The sequence below is a fragment of the Drosophila kikkawai genome, chromosome 3L, assembly GCF_030179895.1.
Source record: "Drosophila kikkawai strain 14028-0561.14 chromosome 3L, DkikHiC1v2, whole genome shotgun sequence".
Taxonomy (NCBI): domain Eukaryota; kingdom Metazoa; phylum Arthropoda; class Insecta; order Diptera; family Drosophilidae; genus Drosophila; species Drosophila kikkawai.
In genome coordinates, this window is record NC_091730.1 from 25,727,843 (window position 1) to 25,747,244 (window position 19,402).

General features: G+C 44.5%; 11 protein-coding genes and 1 long non-coding RNA gene across 15 annotated transcripts in view; 11 read left to right on the forward strand and 1 right to left on the reverse strand.

Annotated features, from left to right (window-relative positions):
• LOC138928320 (uncharacterized) overlaps positions 1-19,402 on the forward strand; it is a 151,213-nt gene that overhangs the window by 108,311 nt on the left and 23,500 nt on the right. Inside the window, exon 4 of one of the 4 annotated variants that reach the window (XR_011444834.1) lies at positions 75-324. The exons of the other annotated variants lie outside the window; for them this stretch is intronic. This is a non-coding gene — a long non-coding RNA (uncharacterized lncRNA). Of the gene's footprint in view, positions 1-74; positions 325-19,402 lie in introns of those variants that run through there. 4 annotated transcript variants of the gene reach the window in all.
• LOC108072577 (uncharacterized) lies at positions 1,349-1,816 on the forward strand. The gene has a single exon (XM_017163787.1). The coding sequence runs from the start codon at positions 1,349-1,351 to the stop codon at positions 1,814-1,816; it is 468 nt and encodes a 155-aa protein (XP_017019276.1).
• LOC108072587 (uncharacterized) lies at positions 2,228-2,695 on the forward strand. The gene has a single exon (XM_017163799.1). The coding sequence runs from the start codon at positions 2,228-2,230 to the stop codon at positions 2,693-2,695; it is 468 nt and encodes a 155-aa protein (XP_017019288.1).
• LOC108072596 (uncharacterized) lies at positions 2,811-3,414 on the forward strand. The gene is made up of 2 exons (XM_017163811.1): positions 2,811-2,873; positions 2,959-3,414. Exons 1-2 carry the CDS (start codon positions 2,811-2,813, stop codon positions 3,412-3,414), a joined length of 519 nt encoding a protein of 172 aa, XP_017019300.1.
• Positions 3,636-4,317, forward strand: LOC108072601 (uncharacterized). The gene is made up of 2 exons (XM_017163825.2): positions 3,636-3,683; positions 3,742-4,317. Exons 1-2 carry the CDS (start codon positions 3,636-3,638, stop codon positions 4,216-4,218), a joined length of 525 nt encoding a protein of 174 aa, XP_017019314.1. The 3' UTR covers positions 4,219-4,317.
• LOC108072698 (uncharacterized) lies at positions 4,389-4,987 on the forward strand. The gene is made up of 2 exons (XM_017163937.1): positions 4,389-4,457; positions 4,517-4,987. Exons 1-2 carry the CDS (start codon positions 4,389-4,391, stop codon positions 4,985-4,987), a joined length of 540 nt encoding a protein of 179 aa, XP_017019426.1.
• On the forward strand, positions 5,138-5,501 carry LOC108072610 (uncharacterized). Its single transcript, XM_017163837.1, has 2 exons — positions 5,138-5,212; positions 5,271-5,501. The coding sequence occupies exons 1-2, from the start codon at positions 5,138-5,140 to the stop codon at positions 5,499-5,501; spliced, it is 306 nt and encodes a 101-aa protein (XP_017019326.1).
• Positions 5,781-6,367, forward strand: LOC108072709 (uncharacterized). Its single transcript, XM_017163949.1, has 2 exons — positions 5,781-5,849; positions 5,909-6,367. Exons 1-2 carry the CDS (start codon positions 5,781-5,783, stop codon positions 6,365-6,367), a joined length of 528 nt encoding a protein of 175 aa, XP_017019438.1.
• On the forward strand, positions 7,091-7,689 carry LOC108072761 (uncharacterized). The gene is made up of 2 exons (XM_017164038.2): positions 7,091-7,159; positions 7,219-7,689. The coding sequence occupies exons 1-2, from the start codon at positions 7,091-7,093 to the stop codon at positions 7,687-7,689; spliced, it is 540 nt and encodes a 179-aa protein (XP_017019527.1).
• On the forward strand, positions 7,840-8,446 carry LOC108072753 (uncharacterized). Its single transcript, XM_017164026.1, has 2 exons — positions 7,840-7,914; positions 7,973-8,446. Exons 1-2 carry the CDS (start codon positions 7,840-7,842, stop codon positions 8,444-8,446), a joined length of 549 nt encoding a protein of 182 aa, XP_017019515.1.
• On the forward strand, positions 8,580-9,171 carry LOC108072619 (uncharacterized). Its single transcript, XM_017163850.1, has 2 exons — positions 8,580-8,645; positions 8,698-9,171. Exons 1-2 carry the CDS (start codon positions 8,580-8,582, stop codon positions 9,169-9,171), a joined length of 540 nt encoding a protein of 179 aa, XP_017019339.1.
• Positions 10,695-11,361, reverse strand: LOC108072743 (uncharacterized). The gene is made up of 3 exons (XM_017164014.2): positions 11,281-11,361; positions 10,909-11,226; positions 10,695-10,853 (listed from the first exon to the last, which is right to left on the reverse strand). The coding sequence occupies exons 1-3, from the start codon at positions 11,353-11,355 to the stop codon at positions 10,695-10,697; spliced, it is 552 nt and encodes a 183-aa protein (XP_017019503.1). The 5' UTR covers positions 11,356-11,361.

The following is a 19,402-nucleotide window of genomic DNA, read 5'->3' on the forward strand; positions in this document are numbered from 1 at the left end:
ATTAAACTTTCTTTGTATATAAAAGTTACATTTATTTTACTTTAATTACTACTTTACTTTTATTTTTACCTCAGATTATATAAACAGTTTCTTCCCAAAGTTTTTGTCCTCTTGCTTTTCCCACGAAAATCCAATCCATCTCCGAGGGAATCCAACAGAAGGAAACTCCAACAAAATAATATACTTTCTTCACAAAACCAATCTTATACACAACATTTAATTTATAACTTCAACATGTAGCATAAACACTTCTTTTGTTAATACACAATCGAGCGGTAAGCCACAGCAGCCAATGCTCGTTAATCTTTTTAAGTTTTAGTTTTAACTAATTGTTTAGCATTATATAAATAAATAAATGTTTTTGTTTGTACCCTATTTTATACGTTTTAATATTAAGAAACTCTAGAACTTTGCGTTCATAACTGACCATATTTAAGTAGACTTTCAGAATATTCAAGAAGTCTACATTCTAAGATTATTTATAATTAATTTAATTGTATTAAAACTACTATTGCTCAGAAATACAAGAACTGTGTTAGTATTTATTATAATTGTAAAATATAATAGAAGACGAAGTATGGTTCCCTTGTGACCAATTTGATCGAATGGGAAAGCGATCGATCTCAGTGGTGTATAACACATTTATATAAATAAAATTTAAACCTTAATTCTGAAATTGTAGAAAATGAATACACTCTGAGAAGTAACAAAATATTGTATGTTTATTAAATTATTTCTATATATAAGAAATTACCGATCTATCCCGTCTCGGCTTACGAAAGAAAAAAGTCTAAGTACTTGCAAACTTTCATTCAATTATAAAACTGAGAAATTAGTCTTGCGGATAAAAGAACTTAGCAAAATCAATTCGGCTGTTGATGCGGATCAAGAATAAATATTTTTCATTGGGAGAAAAATACCTCCTTCACTGGCGTCCCGAAGTAAGCTTCCTTTGATACTGTTTCAATAAAAGCGATGCGTTCTAATCCCCGGATGCTGATTGTTTTGAACTGCAAAGACTAGAGAAATATCGAGTGAATTCGACCGTTTAAAATAAAATAAAATTTAAAAAAACATTTGAAATTTTATTTTAACTGGTCACTTAACAGAACTCCTTTTTAATTGGTTGCGGCCAATTATGATAAACGGTTATTGCCAAAAACAAATATTTAAGTGTCAATAACTTAAAATCCGCGTTTAGTGAAGGTTGGCGGCTCCATCAAACTCAAATTTAAGAACTTCAATGAAACGTTGTATTATTTTCGTGTTCTGCGTTTTTATACCATCCGTGGTAAATATCACCAGATTTTAAAACTTTTGAACAAACGTCACTTCTGAGCCTTCCTAGATGGATAAAATCATAATACTCGAAAACAAATGTGGGGATTACAACCGGAGTTATTTATCCAACGTTTCACTATGGATAAAAAATTATCGGTTAAATTTGGAGATATACTTGATAAGTGACCTTTTCGCTGGCGTTACGATGGACTTGGAGTTCCTTATCAGCATGCCGAACTCAGTAAAGTATCAGAAGATCTTCCAGTACTCGCTAGATATGTGCAGCCTGCTGGCCCAGAGGAGGAACAACATATTCAAGAGATGGGTTTCGACCTTTTTTAATTCTGGTAACTTTAAAAAGTACTGCCCGGTGGAGCCTGGCTTATACTACCTGAGGAACTACAACTACAACACTCTATTTATTCCAAAGTTCTTGTACGCGGGCAAGTACCGAGTGAACTTCGACATGTTTCAGTTAAGGAACAGCGACCGAGACTTCGTTATGGAATGTACCTTTGAAGTTGAAATAAAGTAACCGATTTGTGACCTGTATTCTATTCATATGATGCTGATCGTGTTGACCAGCAAAGAAAGAATACAATTTTCTTGCTTTGAGACAAATCGAGTGAATCCGACCGTTTAAAATAAAATAATATAAATTATACATATGTATTATTATTTTAAATGCTCATATAACAAGCTCCCCTTTAATTGGTGCGGTCAATTATGTTAAGCGGTTATTGCCGAAAACAAATATTTAAGTGCCAATAGCTTCCAATTCTCTTTTAGTAAAGGTTAACTGCTCCATCAAACTCTAATTTCGAAAATTCAATGAAACGCTATAATATTATCGTGCTGGCTTTCAGCTTTTTGATCACTCCAGTGGTAAATATCAACAGATATTTAATCTCTTTATACATCAACTTTCACTCCTGAGCTTTCGTAGATGGATAAAATCATAATGCTGGAAAGCAAATGTGGGGACTATAACCGGAGTTATTTATCCAATGTTTCCCTATGGATAAAAAATTCTCGGTTAAATTTGGAGGTATGCTTAATAAGAGGTCTTTTCGCTGGCGTTACAATGGACATGGAGTTCCTCATCACCATGCAAGACTCAGTAAAGTATCAGAAGATCTTCCAGTACTCGCTGGATATGTGCACTATGATGGCACAGAGGAGGAACAACATGTTCAAGAGATGGTTTTCGACCTTCTTTAGTTCCGGCAACTTTAAGAAGTACTGCCCGGTGGAGCCTGGTTTCTACTATTTGAGGGACTACGACTACAACACTCTATTTATTCCAAAGTTCTTGTACGCGGGCAAGTACCGAGTGAAGTTCGACATGTTTCAGTTAAGGAATACCGACCGAGACTTCGTTATGGGATGTGCCTTTGAAATTGAAATAAAGTAACTGATGTGTGACCTGCATTGTAAGCTTCAATTAAAACTAGTTTAGTCAGAGTGCGAAAAGCGGCTGGGTGAATCGAGTTTAAAAACAACATTCTACTCTCGACATTAGCTTGGAAATGTCAAAAGCATTAACAATAGTTTTCGCACTCTGTTTCCACCAATTGGTGGCCACTCGAGCAGTAAGTGATTTTCATATAATTTCTCTAACGCTCAGAGGCCTCTTAACCTTGTGTCCTTGCGACATAGTCCTCGTTTATTTTTCAGACTGGACGATACCGTTTCGGTATCACACATTTTAAAAACTTCACCCTGGAAATTATCAACAACACTCTCTATATGGATATGATAACCGCCAAGACGATTCACCGCGGCCTAAAGGTCCTCATAGACGTCCAACTCAGCCTCGATAAGGGCAAGAGCTACCAGCGACTTTTCGCCCACATTCTGGATTGCTGTGCCGTAGTCTCATCGGTGAAAACCAACCTCTTCAAGAGTTCGTTTGAAAGCATGCTCAAGCGCGGAAACTTCATGTACAACTGTCCAGTGCCCGCGGGGGTCTACTTCCTGCACGACTGGAAGCTCGACTCCCATTTGGTTCCGCACTATATGCTGCCCGGTGACTACTGCGTGACCGCCCACTTCTTCTACGGCAAGCACAAGTCGAAGCAGGAGGATGTCGTGCTCGACCTTGATGTCTATGCTCTGTTACGAGCAAAATAGGTGCCGATCATCTGTACTCTGACTACAACTGATTCACAATCATGAATAAACCGTGAATTTTTACTCAAAATAAATATTCTAAAAATATCCGCTTTCCAACTGCGCCATTTCGGGGTAATTTAAAACCGATTAGCGGATTGGATTCGCGTGCAAGCGGTCACGAAGATCACCGCTGACGGTGGAAAGCAGTTGCATTTAGACCACGAATCAGAAGTCTAATGATGAGGGAAGCTCTTGTCCTTATTGCAGTACTTGTGCCGCTGGCAGAGGTAAGGAATTCTGTGGAAGCAAGCTGATCAATGATCTAATATACTCTGGCGCCGTCAGCTCAGCTCGATAAGCTTGACTCGCGTCGAGTGTGAAAAGAATTCCAGATACTTTAAAACTCTGAATGTGTCGGCCGTAAACAGTACAATCGCAGCTGATATTGAGTTGATTCAGACCCTTAAAGCCGGATTCCGGGGCCACATCGATGTGCAGCTACGCCTGAGTAATGCCAAGAAGTTTCAGAGCCTGGTCCAGACCGACACCGACTACTGCGAGCTGCTCTCGACCCTGAAGGACTCACTCTTCCGGCGCTGGGTGAAGAGCGTGACCAAGAACAGCAACTTTATGGAAAACTGTCCGATTTCCGCTGGCCACTACTATCTCAGAGCCTGGCACGTGGACATGGGTCTGGTTCCCTCATATTTGCTAAGTGGAGACTACCGTCTTAGAGCTCTGGTTTACTACGGGAAGTATCGCTCCAAGAAGCAGCTGTTCCTAGTCCAGTGCATCGTGGAGGCAACAATGCACAACAAATAGGTACGAACTTAACTGATTTGTTCGTCAGTAATTATCGAGTTCGAGTGGCTTCAAGCCTGACCGATCGCTCAATCAATCGCGCAACTTGAACGGTATAACAAACCCATTAAATGGCTTTAAATGGCACAATTCGTTGTTAGTGGTTGCGTTCGGGCTTACAACACCCTGCGATGCTTTGCGCAAGACTTGTACCCACGGTTGTGCGCTGGTTGGTTGTAACTGCCCTCATCGGTGAAAGCGTGGTAAGTGGTATCGATAATCGTTAAAGGGATGTGTTAAGAAACCAACTGCCAATTAGGCCCCCAAAATGACATTTAGGACCGGTGCTTGCAGATACGACAAATCAATTTTCTCCAACTTCACCATTCAAATTATAAAAACCAAACTAATGATGGACATGATTCTGGTGTCCACCCTGCGGCAGGGCCTGAAGGCCCACCTAAGCTTCGAGTTCCGTCTGTCCAAGGGTAAGCCGTACCAGAGCGTCTACCAGCACGATATGAACTACTGTGCGCTTATCAAAGGGGCTCAGGAGTCGATCTATCGGCGCTGGTTTACCTCAATGCTGAAGGTGGGAAACTTCGCCACGAGCTGCCCGATCTCAAAGGGTTACTATTACCTTCATGGGTGGACCCTAGATGCGAGTATTGTGCCATCTTTTCTCTACATTGATGACTACCGGATTGGAGGAACGTTCTTTTATGGCAGGTTCAAGAAGCAGATGGAAAATCCTCTGCTGGAGTGTTCGGTGGAAGCCGTGTTGGACTGAGGTCAGGATTATGGTGATAAGCTATCATGGGCAGTTAAACTGTACAGTCGCTGTATACAATCGGATGGTCAGGGTCCAATGCATTGAGTAATTAATATATTTCGTACAAAAACATTTATCGAACCAGTTTTCTAGTTTTTGTGGACAGCGATGGCACGGACATTGCAGCTTATAAGGTGTGATATACAGCTATGTCTGGCTATGTTTATAGTATTTGTCAAGGCGGTGAGTGAACAGAGACAAGTTCCTTTGAGTACTCAACTGTCTTAGCTGGTCTCCTTAGGAACGCAGTATAAAGTTCATCGCCGGAGAAAGCAGGTTTAAGCGCGAATACTTTAAGAACTTCACCTTCACGATCCGAGACGATCAGATCTTCCTGGACATGTACCTCCGAAAGCCGCTGGTTAAGGGCTGGAGGGCCAGGCTAGACTTCCGACTGCACGTGGGAAACTCTAAGACCTTCCAGAGTCTGTTCTCTACCAATATAGACGTCTGGTTCCCTCATATCTGCTAAGTGGAGACTACCGTCTTAGAGCTCTGGCTTACTACCGGAAGTATCGCTCTAAGAAGCAGCTGTTCCTAGTCCATTGCATCGTGGAGGCCACAATGCACAACAAATAGGTACGAACTTAACTGATTTTTTCGTCAGTAATTATCGAGATCGAGTGGCTTCAAGCCTGACCGCTCAATCAATCGCGCAACTTGAACGGTATAACAAACCCATTAAATGGCTTTAATTGCGTTGTTCACAATTCGTTGTTAGTGGTTGCGTTCGGGCTTACAACACCCCGCGATGCTTTCCGCAAGACTTGTACCCACGGTTGTGCGCTGGTTGGTTATAACTGCCCTCATCGGTGAAAGCGTGCTAAGTGGTATCGATAATTGTTAAAGGGATGTGTTAAGAAACCAACTGCCAATTAGGCCCCCAAAATGACATTTAGGACCGGTGCCTGCAGATACGACAAATCAATTTTCTCCAACCTTACCATTCAAATTATAAAAACCAAACTAATGATGGACATGATTCTGGTGTCCACCCTGCGGCAGGGCCTGAAGGCCCAGTTCTGTCTGTCGAAGGGTAAGCCGTACCAGAGCGTCTACCAGCACGACATGAACTACTGTGCGCTTATCAAAGGGGCTCAGGAGTCGATCTATCGGCGCTGGTTTACCTCAATGCTGAAGGTGGGAAACTTCGCCACGAGCTGCCCGATCTTAAAGGGTTACTATTACCTTCATGGGTGGACCCTAGATGCGACTATTGTGCCATCGTTTCTCTACCTTGGTGACTACCGGATTGGATTAACGTTCCTTTATGGCAGGTTCAAGAAGCAGATGGAAAATCCTCTGCTGGAGTGTTCGGTGGAAGCCGTTTTGGACTGAGGTCAGGATTATGGTGATAAGCGATCATGAGCAGTTAAACTGTACAGTCGCTGTATACAATCGGATGGTCAGGGTCCAATGCATAGAGTAATTAATATATTTCGTACAAAAACATTTATAGAAACAGTTTTCTAGTTTTTGTGGACAGCGATGGCACGGACATTGCAGCTTATAAGGTGGGATATACAGCTATGTCTGGCTATGTTTGTGGTATTTGTCAAGGCGGTGAGTGAACAGAGACAAGTTCCTTTGAGTGCTCAACTGACTTAGCTGGTCTCCTTAGGATCGCAGCATAAAGTTCATCGCCGGAGAAAGCAGGTTTAACCGCGAATACTTTGAGAACTTCACCTTCACGATCCGAGACGATCACGATGCACGTGGGAAAATCTAAGAGCCTGTTCTCTACCAATATAGACGTCTGGTTCCCTCATATCTGCTAAGTGGAGACTACCGTCTTAGAGCTCTCGTTTACTACGGGAAGTATCGCTCCAAAAAGCAGCTGTTCCTAGTCCAGTGCATCGTGGAGGCCACAATGCACAACAAATAGGTACGAACTTAACTGATTTATTCGTCAGTAATTATCGAGTTCGAGTGGCTTCAAGCCTGACCGATCGCTCAATCAATCGCGCAACTTCAACGGTATAACAAACCCATCAAATGGCTTTAATTGCGTTGTTCACAATTCGTTGTTAGTGGTTGCGTTCGGGCTTACAACACCCCGCGATGCTTTCCGCAAGACTTGTACACACGGTTGTTCGCTGGTTGGTTGTAACTGCCCTCATCGGTGAAAGCGTGGTAAGTGGTATCAATAATCGTTAAAGGGATGTGTTAAGAAACCAACTGCCAATTAGGCCCCCAAAATGACATTTAGGACCGGTGCCTGCAGATACGACAAATCAATTTTCTCCAACTTTACCATTCAAATTATAAAAACCAAACTAATGATGGACATGATTCTGGTGTCCACCCTGCGGCAGGGCCTGAAGGCCCACCTAAGCTTCGAGTTCCGTCTGTCCAAGGGTAAGCCGTACCAGAGCGTCTACCAGCACGACATGAACTACTGTGCGCTTATCAAGGGGGCTCAGGAGTCGATCTATCGGCGCTGGTTTACCTCAATGCTGAAGGTGGGAAACTTCGCAACGAGCTGCCCGATCTCGAAGGGTTACTATTACCTTCATGGGTGGACCCTAGATGCGAGTATTGTGCCGTCTTTTCTCTACCTTGGTGACTACCGGATTGGAGGAACGTTCTTTTATGGCAGGTTCAAGAAGCAGATGGAAAATCCTCTGCTGGAGTGTTCGGTGGAAGCCGTGTTGGACTGAGGTCAGGATTATGGTGATAAGCGATCATGGGCAGTTAAACTGTACAGTCGCTGTATACAATCGGATGGTCAGGGTCCAATGCATTGAGTAATTAATATATTTCGTACAAAAACATTTATAGAACCAGTTTTCTAGTTTTTGTGGACAGCGATGGCACGGACATTGCAGCTAATGAGGTGGGATATACAGCTATGTCTGGCTATGTTTGTGGTATTTGTCAAGGCGGTGAGTGAACAGAGACAAGTTCCTTTGAGTGCTCAACTGTCTTAGCTGGTCTCCTTAGGATCGCAGCATAAAGTTCATCGCCGGAGAAAGCAGGTTTAACCGCGAATACTTTGAGAACTTCACCTTCACGATCCGAGACGATCAGATCTTCCTGGACATGTACCTGCGAAAGCCGCTGGTTAAGGGCTGGAGGGCCAGGCTAGACTTCCGACTGCGCGTGGGAAACTCTAAGAGCTTCCAGAGCCTGTTCTCTACCAATATAGACGTCTGCAACATTGTGAACGCTGCCAAGATGAACCTGTTCAAGAAGTGGTACAAGAACCTGCTCAAGTACGGAAACTTCCTGCGCCAGTGTCCGCTCAACGCCAGTCATTACTATCTGAGGGGCTGGCAGTTCGGAGAGGGCTTGGTGCCGCCATTCATAACAAGTGGATCGTATCGATTGGAAACCTACAACTTTTTCGGAAAGTACAAGGGCAAAGATGAGGACTTCATTATGAGCTGCACGGCCGACGCCATTATACATATCTGATGGCACACTCGGTGGCTAATGGCTTAATAATAAACAATTCTTGTTAGTAATCGTAGCTTGTGGGCGAAATTTGTGACCGTAATTTGTAATTGATTTCAAAAGCTCTCATTTGAGTTTGGTCACGGGCATTGAAATGTGGAAACTGATCTTTTGGTCCGTGACTGTTCATGCAGCCTTTCAATTCAGTCCAATTGTGGCGGTGAGTAACTGTTTGACCCTAGTGGGATATTTTCAATCTGATCCTATTTCAGGAGCGCAGTGTTCAGTTCCTAACCGGCAACTGCACCTTTAACCCAAAATACTTCACGAACTTCACCCTGACCATTGTCGACAACATGATGAACATGGATATGCACCTGAACAGGCCCATTCAAAGGGGCTTCAAGGCCAACCTCGACATTCAGCTGCGTCTGGCCAACGCCAAGAACTTCCAGTCCGTGTTCAACCAGAAGAACGACGTGTGCGCCATGATTGCCAGTATGAAGAACAGCCTGTTCAATATCTGGTTCAAAGATATGACTAAGAACAGCAACTTCATGTACAACTGTCCGGTGGAGGTGGGCCACTACTACATGCACAGCTGGCGCATGAGAAGCTCCTTGACCCACAAGTTTCTCATACCTGGCGAATATCGCGGCCTGATAAACTTCTTTTATGGAAAATATAAAACCAAATCCTACGAGGAGGCCCTGAGTCTGTCGATTGATTCGATCCTTTCGAACTAGGTGCAACGAGCATAGGCAAATAAAAGAAAAAACTCCTCAAAAGAGGGATAAAACTAAAAACTCTACTCTGGTGCAACACTGTCTAACATTATGTTGACATTTTCCGCAGTCAAGCAGCTGGCAGATATCGGCTGCGACTCCTTGCAAGAAATAATCATATCCTGAACAAGGCAGCAACATATTGCAAGGCATGGCGTTTGCGTTGATTATCAGTTTAGCAGGACGACACTGCTTCTGGCAGGGGGAATTTCAATTTAACACTCATGTCCTCGTCGCGTATACGCAGTGTCTTACGGCAGAGCAGCTGTCGCATGCAGCAAATGAAACTTGCAGGAAAAGAATACATTAGACGATACATCGTCTGCCAACATGTGACTCTGAGAGCGTTTAACTTTATCGCTTCCTAATTGTCGCTTGATGTCAGCTGGCCTCACTCTTTCTTCCCGGGTGGCCTGGCTCTAACGTGCCTTACTACCAGGCCTCCCCAACGATTTGCCGCCGGCCTCGGGCTCGCCAATTTGTTTCGATTCCCGCTGGTATAATTATAGGATGTGTAGATGATTCGCCCCGCTCCACGGCAGCCCACATACAGCTAGCTGCCGGTTCTGACAACGCCTACGGACATGTCTGATGACTAATGAGAGTGTGACGGAGAATGAGTAAAAGTCAGGTGAGCTCTGCTTAATTAGCTCAAATGTCTATCCACCCACGTAATTGGGGCTCTTTGAAACAATACCGAAGAATGCCTGGCAGTTGATTTAATTTATTGAAAACCCATCTGGACTAAGGCAAAGCTCCTAAGTCCCACTGGATGTGTTTTGAGTGGCGACATGAATCCCTTCTGCAAATCAATTTCACGCCAAACAAACATTAAACGTTATTTAACACAACTCACGGCAACTGCGACAAGTATAATGATGGCAATTTCCTTGAGTACACGACGCCACTTCTTCAGTCATCCGCACTTGCCCTTCGCCTCGCCGTGTTCCCTGCATCGCTTCCAGAGATGCTCCACTGACTGCCCTCGACTCCCACTGCCATGGTCCGGCATTTGTTCTCCCGACAAAATACAAGAAATTGCTTTCTACCCCATCACTCCAGCAGCGGATGTGCAATTGATGGCAGAGGCGAAGAAAAACCCGGGAATCCTCAGGAGCGCGTGCGAACGTGTCGAGAGGAGTTGGACCAAGGACGCAGAAAAGCAAACTTCTTATAGAAAAATAGTTTGTCCGCCAACTATTATTGACAGTGTTTAAATTATTTGCGCTTAGATTGTGCACTCGCATAAATCGCAGCCTGCACTTCGGCCAGCCACGTCTGTGTCTCCATTCTAAGGCGGATCCGTGTCCTTGTTGAGGAGCTCATTAATTTATTTATGGGAAATGCACGTGCAACGGTTTACTCGGCTGGAAGTGAGAAGCTATGTTAGCCGGGCAGTTTTGAGCTCTTCAATGATTCATTGCATTTTAATGTAACCAGTTGCGCGGGCTCCTATTCCGGTTCATAGCCACCGGACCCTTCAATTACTTCATTTTGATTTCAACGTAGAAGACGGTGTTCGTCAGGTTGTCGTTGTGCCAGTCCCTCACGTAAATGTTGGAGTCTATCCGGAAGCTTCCGGAGCGGATGAACCGCGGAATGGTCTCCTTTTCCGATCGAATGTTGTTCATATAGTAGTGGCCCTGTGAAATGGGTTTAGAATCATTCACAATCACTACCACTTGAATATTTAGGTACCTCTTTAAAAGGGCAGCTCCGGGGCAAGTTGGATTGTCTTAGGATATTGTCCAGCCAGTAATTGATCAGGCTGTTGCCCTTGCCCCTGCCCATGACATGGCACAGGTTCACGTTGTAGGTGAAGATGTCCCTGTATGAGTCCTTGGATACACGCTGGGCAATGGTGGTCTTGAGCCACAAGTCCGCGGTGATGTCTCTCGCAAAGTGTAAGGTGAAGTTGATCGTGTAGTGGTCCTCACTGATTCCCACTTCATAGAGCGATATGTACTTGCTGTTATAGTCGGTGGTGATCTTCCGAAAGAGCAGATAGTTTAGGGACTGCAAGAGAGTTAAGATAAGAATAGAATTGTTAATTTGTATGGTGGAACTTACCTTGTGGCTCTCAAAAAGTCTCGGAGCAGAGCAGATCATGAGCCCGAAAAGAAGAGTTCTCTGGATCAACATCATTGTTTGTAGTAAGCCGTTTCGTTCGTCGTCAGACTGAGCTCGTTGGACTCGATTATGGTCAAGTTTCTCGCCCTAATGGATGTTCCATTAAAATCTCATCAGTTTTCCATTTGCAATCTATAGTAAAGAGATCCATTGGGGCCGTATTAACTTTGGGACCCATTTTTGGGCTGTAAAAGTGTGCAGATCCACTTATGTGGCTCTCAGGCAAAGACTCCCAGCGTAATTAAATTGCATCCTCAGTCCCTGCTTAAAGCTCTCTTTCATGTCCTTCTTCGCCCATACAATTTGTTAGAAGCAGACGCTAAAAATATGATAAATTACCGCTTTACGGGCAGCTGAAGATGCCTGCCCGGCAAGGTAACATAAATTAAAAAAGAGCCGCTATTTGCTGCTAACCAAATCTTAATTATAAATCAAAAGGAAGCACTTGCAACCGAAAAAAGGAGAATGAAATTACCGCAAGCGCAGTGCGCCGAAGGAAGCGCAACGGCTGGACGGGGCTCAGAGTGAAATGATGATTTAATAGAATGGTCTGCGGGCACCGCCAGCTGGCTGCCCTGCCGTCCGGATGTCCCGCTACCCGGCTGAGCCGAATGAATGGAAGCTGCTGGGCAGCGGGGGAAGCAGGCGGAAATGACTCCATAAGCTGCTGTAACCATAAACCGGAAGTTAACAGACTTTCGCTGATGTGGCACTTTTCATAGGGCTGCTGCTGCAGGACTCCGCCAGGACCAGGCGATGCGGAGGAAGGAGGACACCCGAACCCAGCCTGGACCCAGCCGACACGCTCGGCGGGCAGTCTGCGAAATTGTGACAGCGCATGGCCGCAGGATAATCAAATAATTTTTTCTCCACACTCTCCCATCCTTAGCCGAGGGACTTCAGCATTTTTTCCTACTTTCCTCTTTGCCAACTCCTGCCGGTCCGTTAAATTATTGTTGCAACATTGCCACAAAATGCTAATTGCCCCACACGATAAGATCGAGGCAAGCTAGTTTTGCGTCTGGCTTTCGCAGCGACCAACGAACTTTTTCAAATTGCAACTGTCATTGATTTGCCTCATTTTGACAGTTTCCATTTTCTCCTGCCGTTTTTTGCGGCTCTTGCGCGCTGCTTATCGCCATTTGTCAAACGCTGGGAAATTGCATTGGCTTGCCCATTAATAAATCACCCGCAAAATGTTCGACAAAAGTTTTCCCACCGGACGAAAGGTGCGCGTGCTCTTCCTGCAGCGTATGGCAGGCCGTGTGAATTATGATGTTCCCGCAGCAACTGATTACTGATAACCGATCCACTAGCAGACCACACTATTTTCTTCAAGAATAATAGCAAAATATTACGACAATTTATAATCGAATTGTTAAGAAATTTAAAATGCACCAGAAAAGCTTAAGCACAACTTTAACCGCTTCCCAGCTCGCGAAGAGTTAATGAGGAGCCAGCCACGTGCAGGACCCAAAAAAAATTGTTTCCAAAGTACCTTCTCCACGCCATTCCCACTTCGAAACATTCTTCTACAGGGGGAAAGGCCCTGAACGGATTGGCGTGCAGAGACGCCTGCTGTTCGGAATAATGACGATGATTCCGTTGATTTGAATTGTGATTAAAATGCAGCGTATAATTTCAGCACAGCACCCGTGCCACTCTCCAGCAGCCCGTTCCAAATTCCTGTTGCCTGGGTGTCTGAGGCGCTGTCTCCGGGCTGGCAGCATGTGCGCTGGGCGGGAGTCCTGGGACAAGTTTGTGCCTCGCTTCTCACTTTGTCTGACTGTGCAGAAATTCTACGGAGAAGAATTCGGCTACTTGGTGGGGGAAGTTGAAGAAAAATTGCAAAAACCGCAACTCGTGTCGACTTGATGTTAGAATAATGAAGAGGCAAAACTTTTGCGCAAGGCATGTAATTTTTCGCAGTGACAGCCGGCCGTGCCTCCACGAACGGCTCGGGCTGCTCGGAACCCCCTATGCCCCCCGGAACCGGAAGTTGTCATTCGTTTTGTGCATTTGTTAAAAAGTTACAGCTGAAAACAAAAACAGCAAAAAGATGCAAAACAAAACCACAACAGAGTGAAGCGAAAACTGCATGGAAACTTCTGTCGCAGGATCTCATTTGCAGCAGTTTTCTTTTCTTAATTTTTTCCCTGTTAGGCCTAACACTTGGACCGCCTCTGTCCTCCGGCCGGGCCGCAGCCTCCCACATAAATCAGGGCGGCCCGAGCCCCAGACAGACGCAGGATCAGAGCCAGAGTCCGAGAGGTCGCGTAATAAATGCGAACAATGACACAATTGATTGGCCAATTACGTGCGCTTCGGGGTGATTATGACGTTACGTACCGTTAGTCGACGGACATTGCCCGGTGGGTGGTCCTGGCTTCGGGAGGCGGCAGTGGCAGAGGGAGTGTGTGTCTGTCATGCCTGGCTAAATTTACACAATTAAATGCGTGAAATTGGTTTGAATAATTGAGCAATTTTTCGACAACTGTGTGGAAACGTAAGGCATTGGGGCACAGGGGAGCTTTAAGCGAGACCAGCTTTAAGGGCACGAATAAAGAAGTCATTTCTTTTGTTAACTCTTCCAATCGAATTTCGCAGCATGGCCATTAAATATGTAAGTAAAAACTCAACTAGCCGTCGAGATAAACTTGTCTTAAATTCCAGCACTGGGCGGCAACGATATCGTACTGTAAAAAAATTGGCGAGTCCGGCAACTTTATGGTCAGTGGCAAAAAGGCGAGAGAAAGCCGCAGCTAATTTATTTGCAACCCGGGCCATTTATGCGACGCAGCCAGGCCAAGGGCTTCGCCAGGGAACGGCAGAAGCAGCAGCAGGAGCAGGCACTTCATTGCGCAGTGGCTCGTTTAAAGCGGTGATTCAGTTTCATCATTAACCAGATTAATATGGCATGTCGTTGCCAATGACAGCCCTCCCGTCCGAAGACCCGAACGCCGTAACCCCTTGCCGGCAATGGTAATCGATGCGGATGCGGCGGGCCACGTTCTAGTCATTGCCCTTCCAAACGACGGCCATGTGGTCGCGGTCGCCCGTTGCAGGCACTTGCAGTTTATCGCCTGGAAGCTCTAGCGCTGCGCCACGCGGCGTATGCGCAATATTCGAGGACATGAAATTTTATGCGCCTCCTGTGTGCAGATCGAACGGGAGCTCAGAGGGGCTCTCGACTAATTTGTCGGACACATTGCGCTGCCTAATTGCGCCAGGAAACAGGACTGAGCACCGTTAGTCAGTTCGATTTAGGAATGGATCGATTTTCCGGTATTACCCTTCCGTATCCTTCGCTGCTCTTTGCCAGATTATGAATGAACGCCAAGAAGCAAAATCCGCTGCCCCAGCCCGCGCTCCAGTCAAGTTCTTTTTGATTGCACTTGCAAGATATTTCCTTCAGCTTCCTTTCCGACTGCGACCCAAGCCAACAGTTTATTTAGTATCTCTGCCAGCAGCCGCGTGGAATTGTGATAATATTTGCCAGGAAAAGTATTTACATTTGACTCAAAGTTGGTAGCTGAAGTAGTTTGTGTTTCTGCAACGAGCCGGGGCAGCGAGGAGTAAGCCCTTCTGCCTGCCACGCAATCACAGTTTTCGACATTTTACGAAATTGTATCGGCGTCGAAGTTTTCTTTGCCGCTTATTTGTTTGTTGTTGCCTCTGCTGCACACTCGTTTTTTCTTCATTCGTGAAAAAAAGCTTTGCGCGAAATAAGAAAAGTTTTCTTTTATTTAAACAAATTTTCGGCACAGACATGCGTGGCAACGCTTTAAAAGTTTTGGAGCCAGTTCTATATTGGACTCAACGAAAGCGGTCAAATGAGTTGATTTTCCCCTGCAAAACAAGCAGCCGCCCTCCACCGCCCTTTCAAGGGGTCTAATCTGACTGGGACGCTACGCCAACTCGTTAGTCTGGAAAAATATTATCTAATAAGCAGGCCGGCTGGGGCTGCAGGGATCTCATCGACAGACAGAGGCAGGGCGACCAATTAAATTTCACCCGCATCAATAATCGTGAAAGCAACAATTGCCAAAGGCTCGACATGCCCGAGAAAAAACAGACTCCACCCAGCCATTTAGCGGGCATATCCAACTGAAATGCCATATAAAACGGCAGCGCGAAATTAAACGCCAGAGGAGCAGCAGGAAGATGCCGCCGTCCTCGGCAGACTCGAAGTCGACAAGCGTGTAAATGATATAAATTCAATTTAATAAAATTGTTAAAATCGCAACGACGAACGGAACGAGCTGTGGAAATGCTTTGCGCGCAGGTGAGCTGAAAATTGCTCTGAAATGTTTAGTGCCCAGGCGGAAGAAGTCGCTTCCAGGACTGCCTTCAACCTGGCGGAAGGTGATGGCGGAAATACGCGTGAAAATTCCTAGCAATTATTTCACACAAAGTACAGAAGTGAGAGTCTCAGTCTCAGGCGGGCTGCTTGCTTCAAGGCAGACCTATCGTCCCTTCGTCTAGCTCGGAGACTCCTTCGTCGTCACTGAGCATTGTGTTGTCAGTTCGGGGGGACTGGGGCGGTTGGGCGGAAGCAACAGGAGCAGCTCGAGCCAGACGGAAGCCCTCGACCAATACAGCTTTGATAGCACTTTAAGCGGCTTGTGTGGGTTTTATTCTCTCGCCTTAATGTCACGATAATCGCATAATTTCGAGTCCCCCTGGACACTTTCTGGGACAGACAGAGGTTGGGCCGTCCTGGACCGAAAGGATTTCCTTCCTTCGGCCTATTAAGACGACTGAGGGGCATTGCCGCCACTTCCGCCTTATAGCATATTATTTTTCGTCGAATTGTCTTATTAAATTGTTTTTGAAATTGCGCACGTGACTTTTTCTATTTATTTCCTGTGGGTCACAAAATGAAATGCAATAACTGAAGTCTCATGATTACTACAAGGCAGGCTATTACCAATTAATTTCCAGAATATATTTTCAATTTTCCGGTTTCCACCCTTTTGGTTGAAAGAATTTTGAATTTTCTACAATGTCATTGTGAAAAATAACTTAACGGGGATCCCGACTTCCAGTCGAATATTTTCCCACCCGGCAAAATAACAGGTAATTTAAGATAGCTGCTTTTGAACACATTTCGTTGCCTAATAGCACTATCTTTCTTTCACTGACAAAGACCTTTTCTCATAGATTGAATTTGAGATTTCTCTTAAAACGAAGTTTCTGATCGTAACTTCATAGGCGTGGTTCAAAACTCAAACTAAACCTCTTAGCACTTCTATAGGAAGCAACTGGATAAAGCGTTCTTAGACAGGGTGAAAAGTCCAACTGATAAGGCCATTACTACAAGTTGGGGGAATTCAGAAGATCAAGCGGCAACAGATCCAGTGGTGCTTCACTAGTTCCCCGAAATATTCGATGTTGCCTCATCGGTGTCTGTAGGAGCAACTCTAAGTATTACTAGAATTTCTTCTAAGGTGCAGGACCTCGTAATTTAAACTGGCTGTTCGAATCCATAAATTTCATACCAAAAGACATAAATTTGTATATAGAGCTAGAGATTTAATATTTAGGAAAAAATTTTCTTTACAAATGGAACTGAATAGTCCCCGTTTTATACCGAATGCACTTATCGCTCCCACATACAATACATACATAGCTCAATTAGTTCGCCAACTCTACATTTATTCCTCCAAGCAGAACCTGAACTCAAAGTGACCCGTCCCACCACTTCCGTAGATTACACTGGCGTCTTCCTCCGACCCTTCGACTGCGGTTGTCTTCATGTCTAATTTAGCGACATTTTATTGTACTTTTCACCACAATCGCTTTCCATTGTTGTAATACAATTTTCTTGTCGCATTTTGGTCAAGTTATTCTATTCCATTCTGTTTTAGTTCATTTCATTTGGGTTCATTGTTGTTGTGCTTCCCGGCGCCCACTTGTGTTGGGCTTAATGTTGGCCGCAAAATGTTGTTTTTCTTTGCTCGGGCCCTCCGGCTGGGCCGCCTAAAAGCCTGCTACATTTTGCGAAATGTTTTGTGTCGCTTGCACATTTCGTGTGCTCCTTCGAGAGTGTGTGGCCGGAGGCGTGGTCGTGCAGCGCCCTCTGGCCCGGCCCGCCCATAACTCAACCGCAATAGCGAGCTGTGACTGTGGCTTTGTCTGCACTCCTCGGCAGGCGATGAGGTCGCTCCTTCGGCATGTCCTTGGGCCTTGTTCCTGCGCCAGATAGTGCCAGAGTTATTGGCAAGCGACAGGGAGTAGGAATGCCCCAGGTCGCAGGACGGTCTGTAGGCGGGGGCACCGCATATGCTTTATTAAAATGCGCTCACATTTCGCTTTCAATTTGCAGACAATTTTGTCTGTCTTTGCATGCGCCTTGCACTACTTTGGTCCTGGCATTGTATTGTTCTTTATGAAATGCTTTGTGGCCCACACAATCATTAAATATGCTTAAGCCAGACAAGGAAAGTTTTCAGTTCGCGCCTGAGTAGTTCCCACAACTGCGTTCGGGGCCAGCCAAATTCGGAAACTTGAGTTGGCCCCAGAAGAGTGAACTATATTTCACACAGTAATTACAACTTTTTCTAACAATTAAAGCACGAATTTCCCAGAACCACAATTCCCCTCCTCCCTCTGTACTCATTTGAAAAAACTATGCAAACTAAATCACAGTGCTGTCTGACAAAGAAACGGAGTTCATTAATATTTGTAACAGCATTCGAGCCCACACAAAAATACTCGCCCATGTGCGTGGCTCGGAATAAAGAACAATGCGGCCAAATTAATTTAACGCCAGCGGTGCCACAACGAGAAAAAAAAAATCTAAGAACTGCTAAATCGAACGGATGTTCATCCAAAGAAATCAACTGTGGCCAGGGATACAAAAACGTATCCTTTATTCCTTCTTCAAATTCAATGGAATCTACAGATGCGAGAAGAGCGGGCAGAGATGCTTATCCTAACTACAATCCAATACTAGTGTGCTGCCTACCACACTTGATTGATTTCATTCTATAAACGAAGCGATTTTCCAATTACAAAAGCGCTAAAATCAGCACGAAATGGAAGGTCCCAGACAGTGGGAAACGGATTTAGAGATTGAAAGTCTGCCGCTGCAGCCTTTTCGTTGCTTTTTACTGATGACCATTTTCTATCCTCAATGTTAAAGTCCCTGATGTCTATCTGACCAGATAAAATAAATACCAAAATAACTTTTTGTAAAGCAAATCGGGTTTCTAGACCCTTGCTAATTTATAAGAACGCTAATTATTATGAATTTGGTACCTCAAAAATTGCATTGGATACTTTTAGACACCTTTCTAAGGGTTCTACAAATTGTGCCGATTTTTGGAGCACCCTAGTATAAATTGAATATCATAAAGTTAATAAATTACTGAAATTAGTTATAGCTTTTCATCAAAATTCTTTTGCGACTTTTATATCACATAATTGGCATTGTTACGATCAGCCCAATTATCTTGATAGCTCTTCGCTGTTTAAAAGAAAATACTAGAGGATTTGAAAATCAATAGGGTTTTAAGACACTTAAATGTGTAAAATGAGGAAACCTTATTTTGTGAAGTAATAATTTGTAGACTAAGCTCAGCACCTTTTTACCAATTTCCGTACATTTTCAATTAAAATTGGTTAAATCATTCTATGAGGTGTGTATTTTTCCGATGAACTATTGTAAAATAAAGTTAGAACAAATCTACGATATTTTGTTAACTAGCCTTAAAAAGCCCCATCTTAAGTGAATATTATTACTGGCTAGGACCTGACCTTCGCTCTAGCTGGAGAGATCCCTGAATTGACAATGTGGCATTTCGTATTCGCAGTCTCTCATTTCACCCCACTGTGCCGGGCCAGAGTGGACTACCGATGTGGGCGTACAAAATAAAATCATTTGGGCACAAAGAAATACGGGAAGGGCCAGTGCTAGCCTAATTGCGGAGGCAATGTGCCAGAGAATTAGTTTCTCTATCACACGGGCTGTACACGTAATACGTACTCCGATGATTTTAACTTATACTCCTGAAGACCGTCCGGAGCTGCCTCAGTTGACTGGAAAACGGCATTAAAA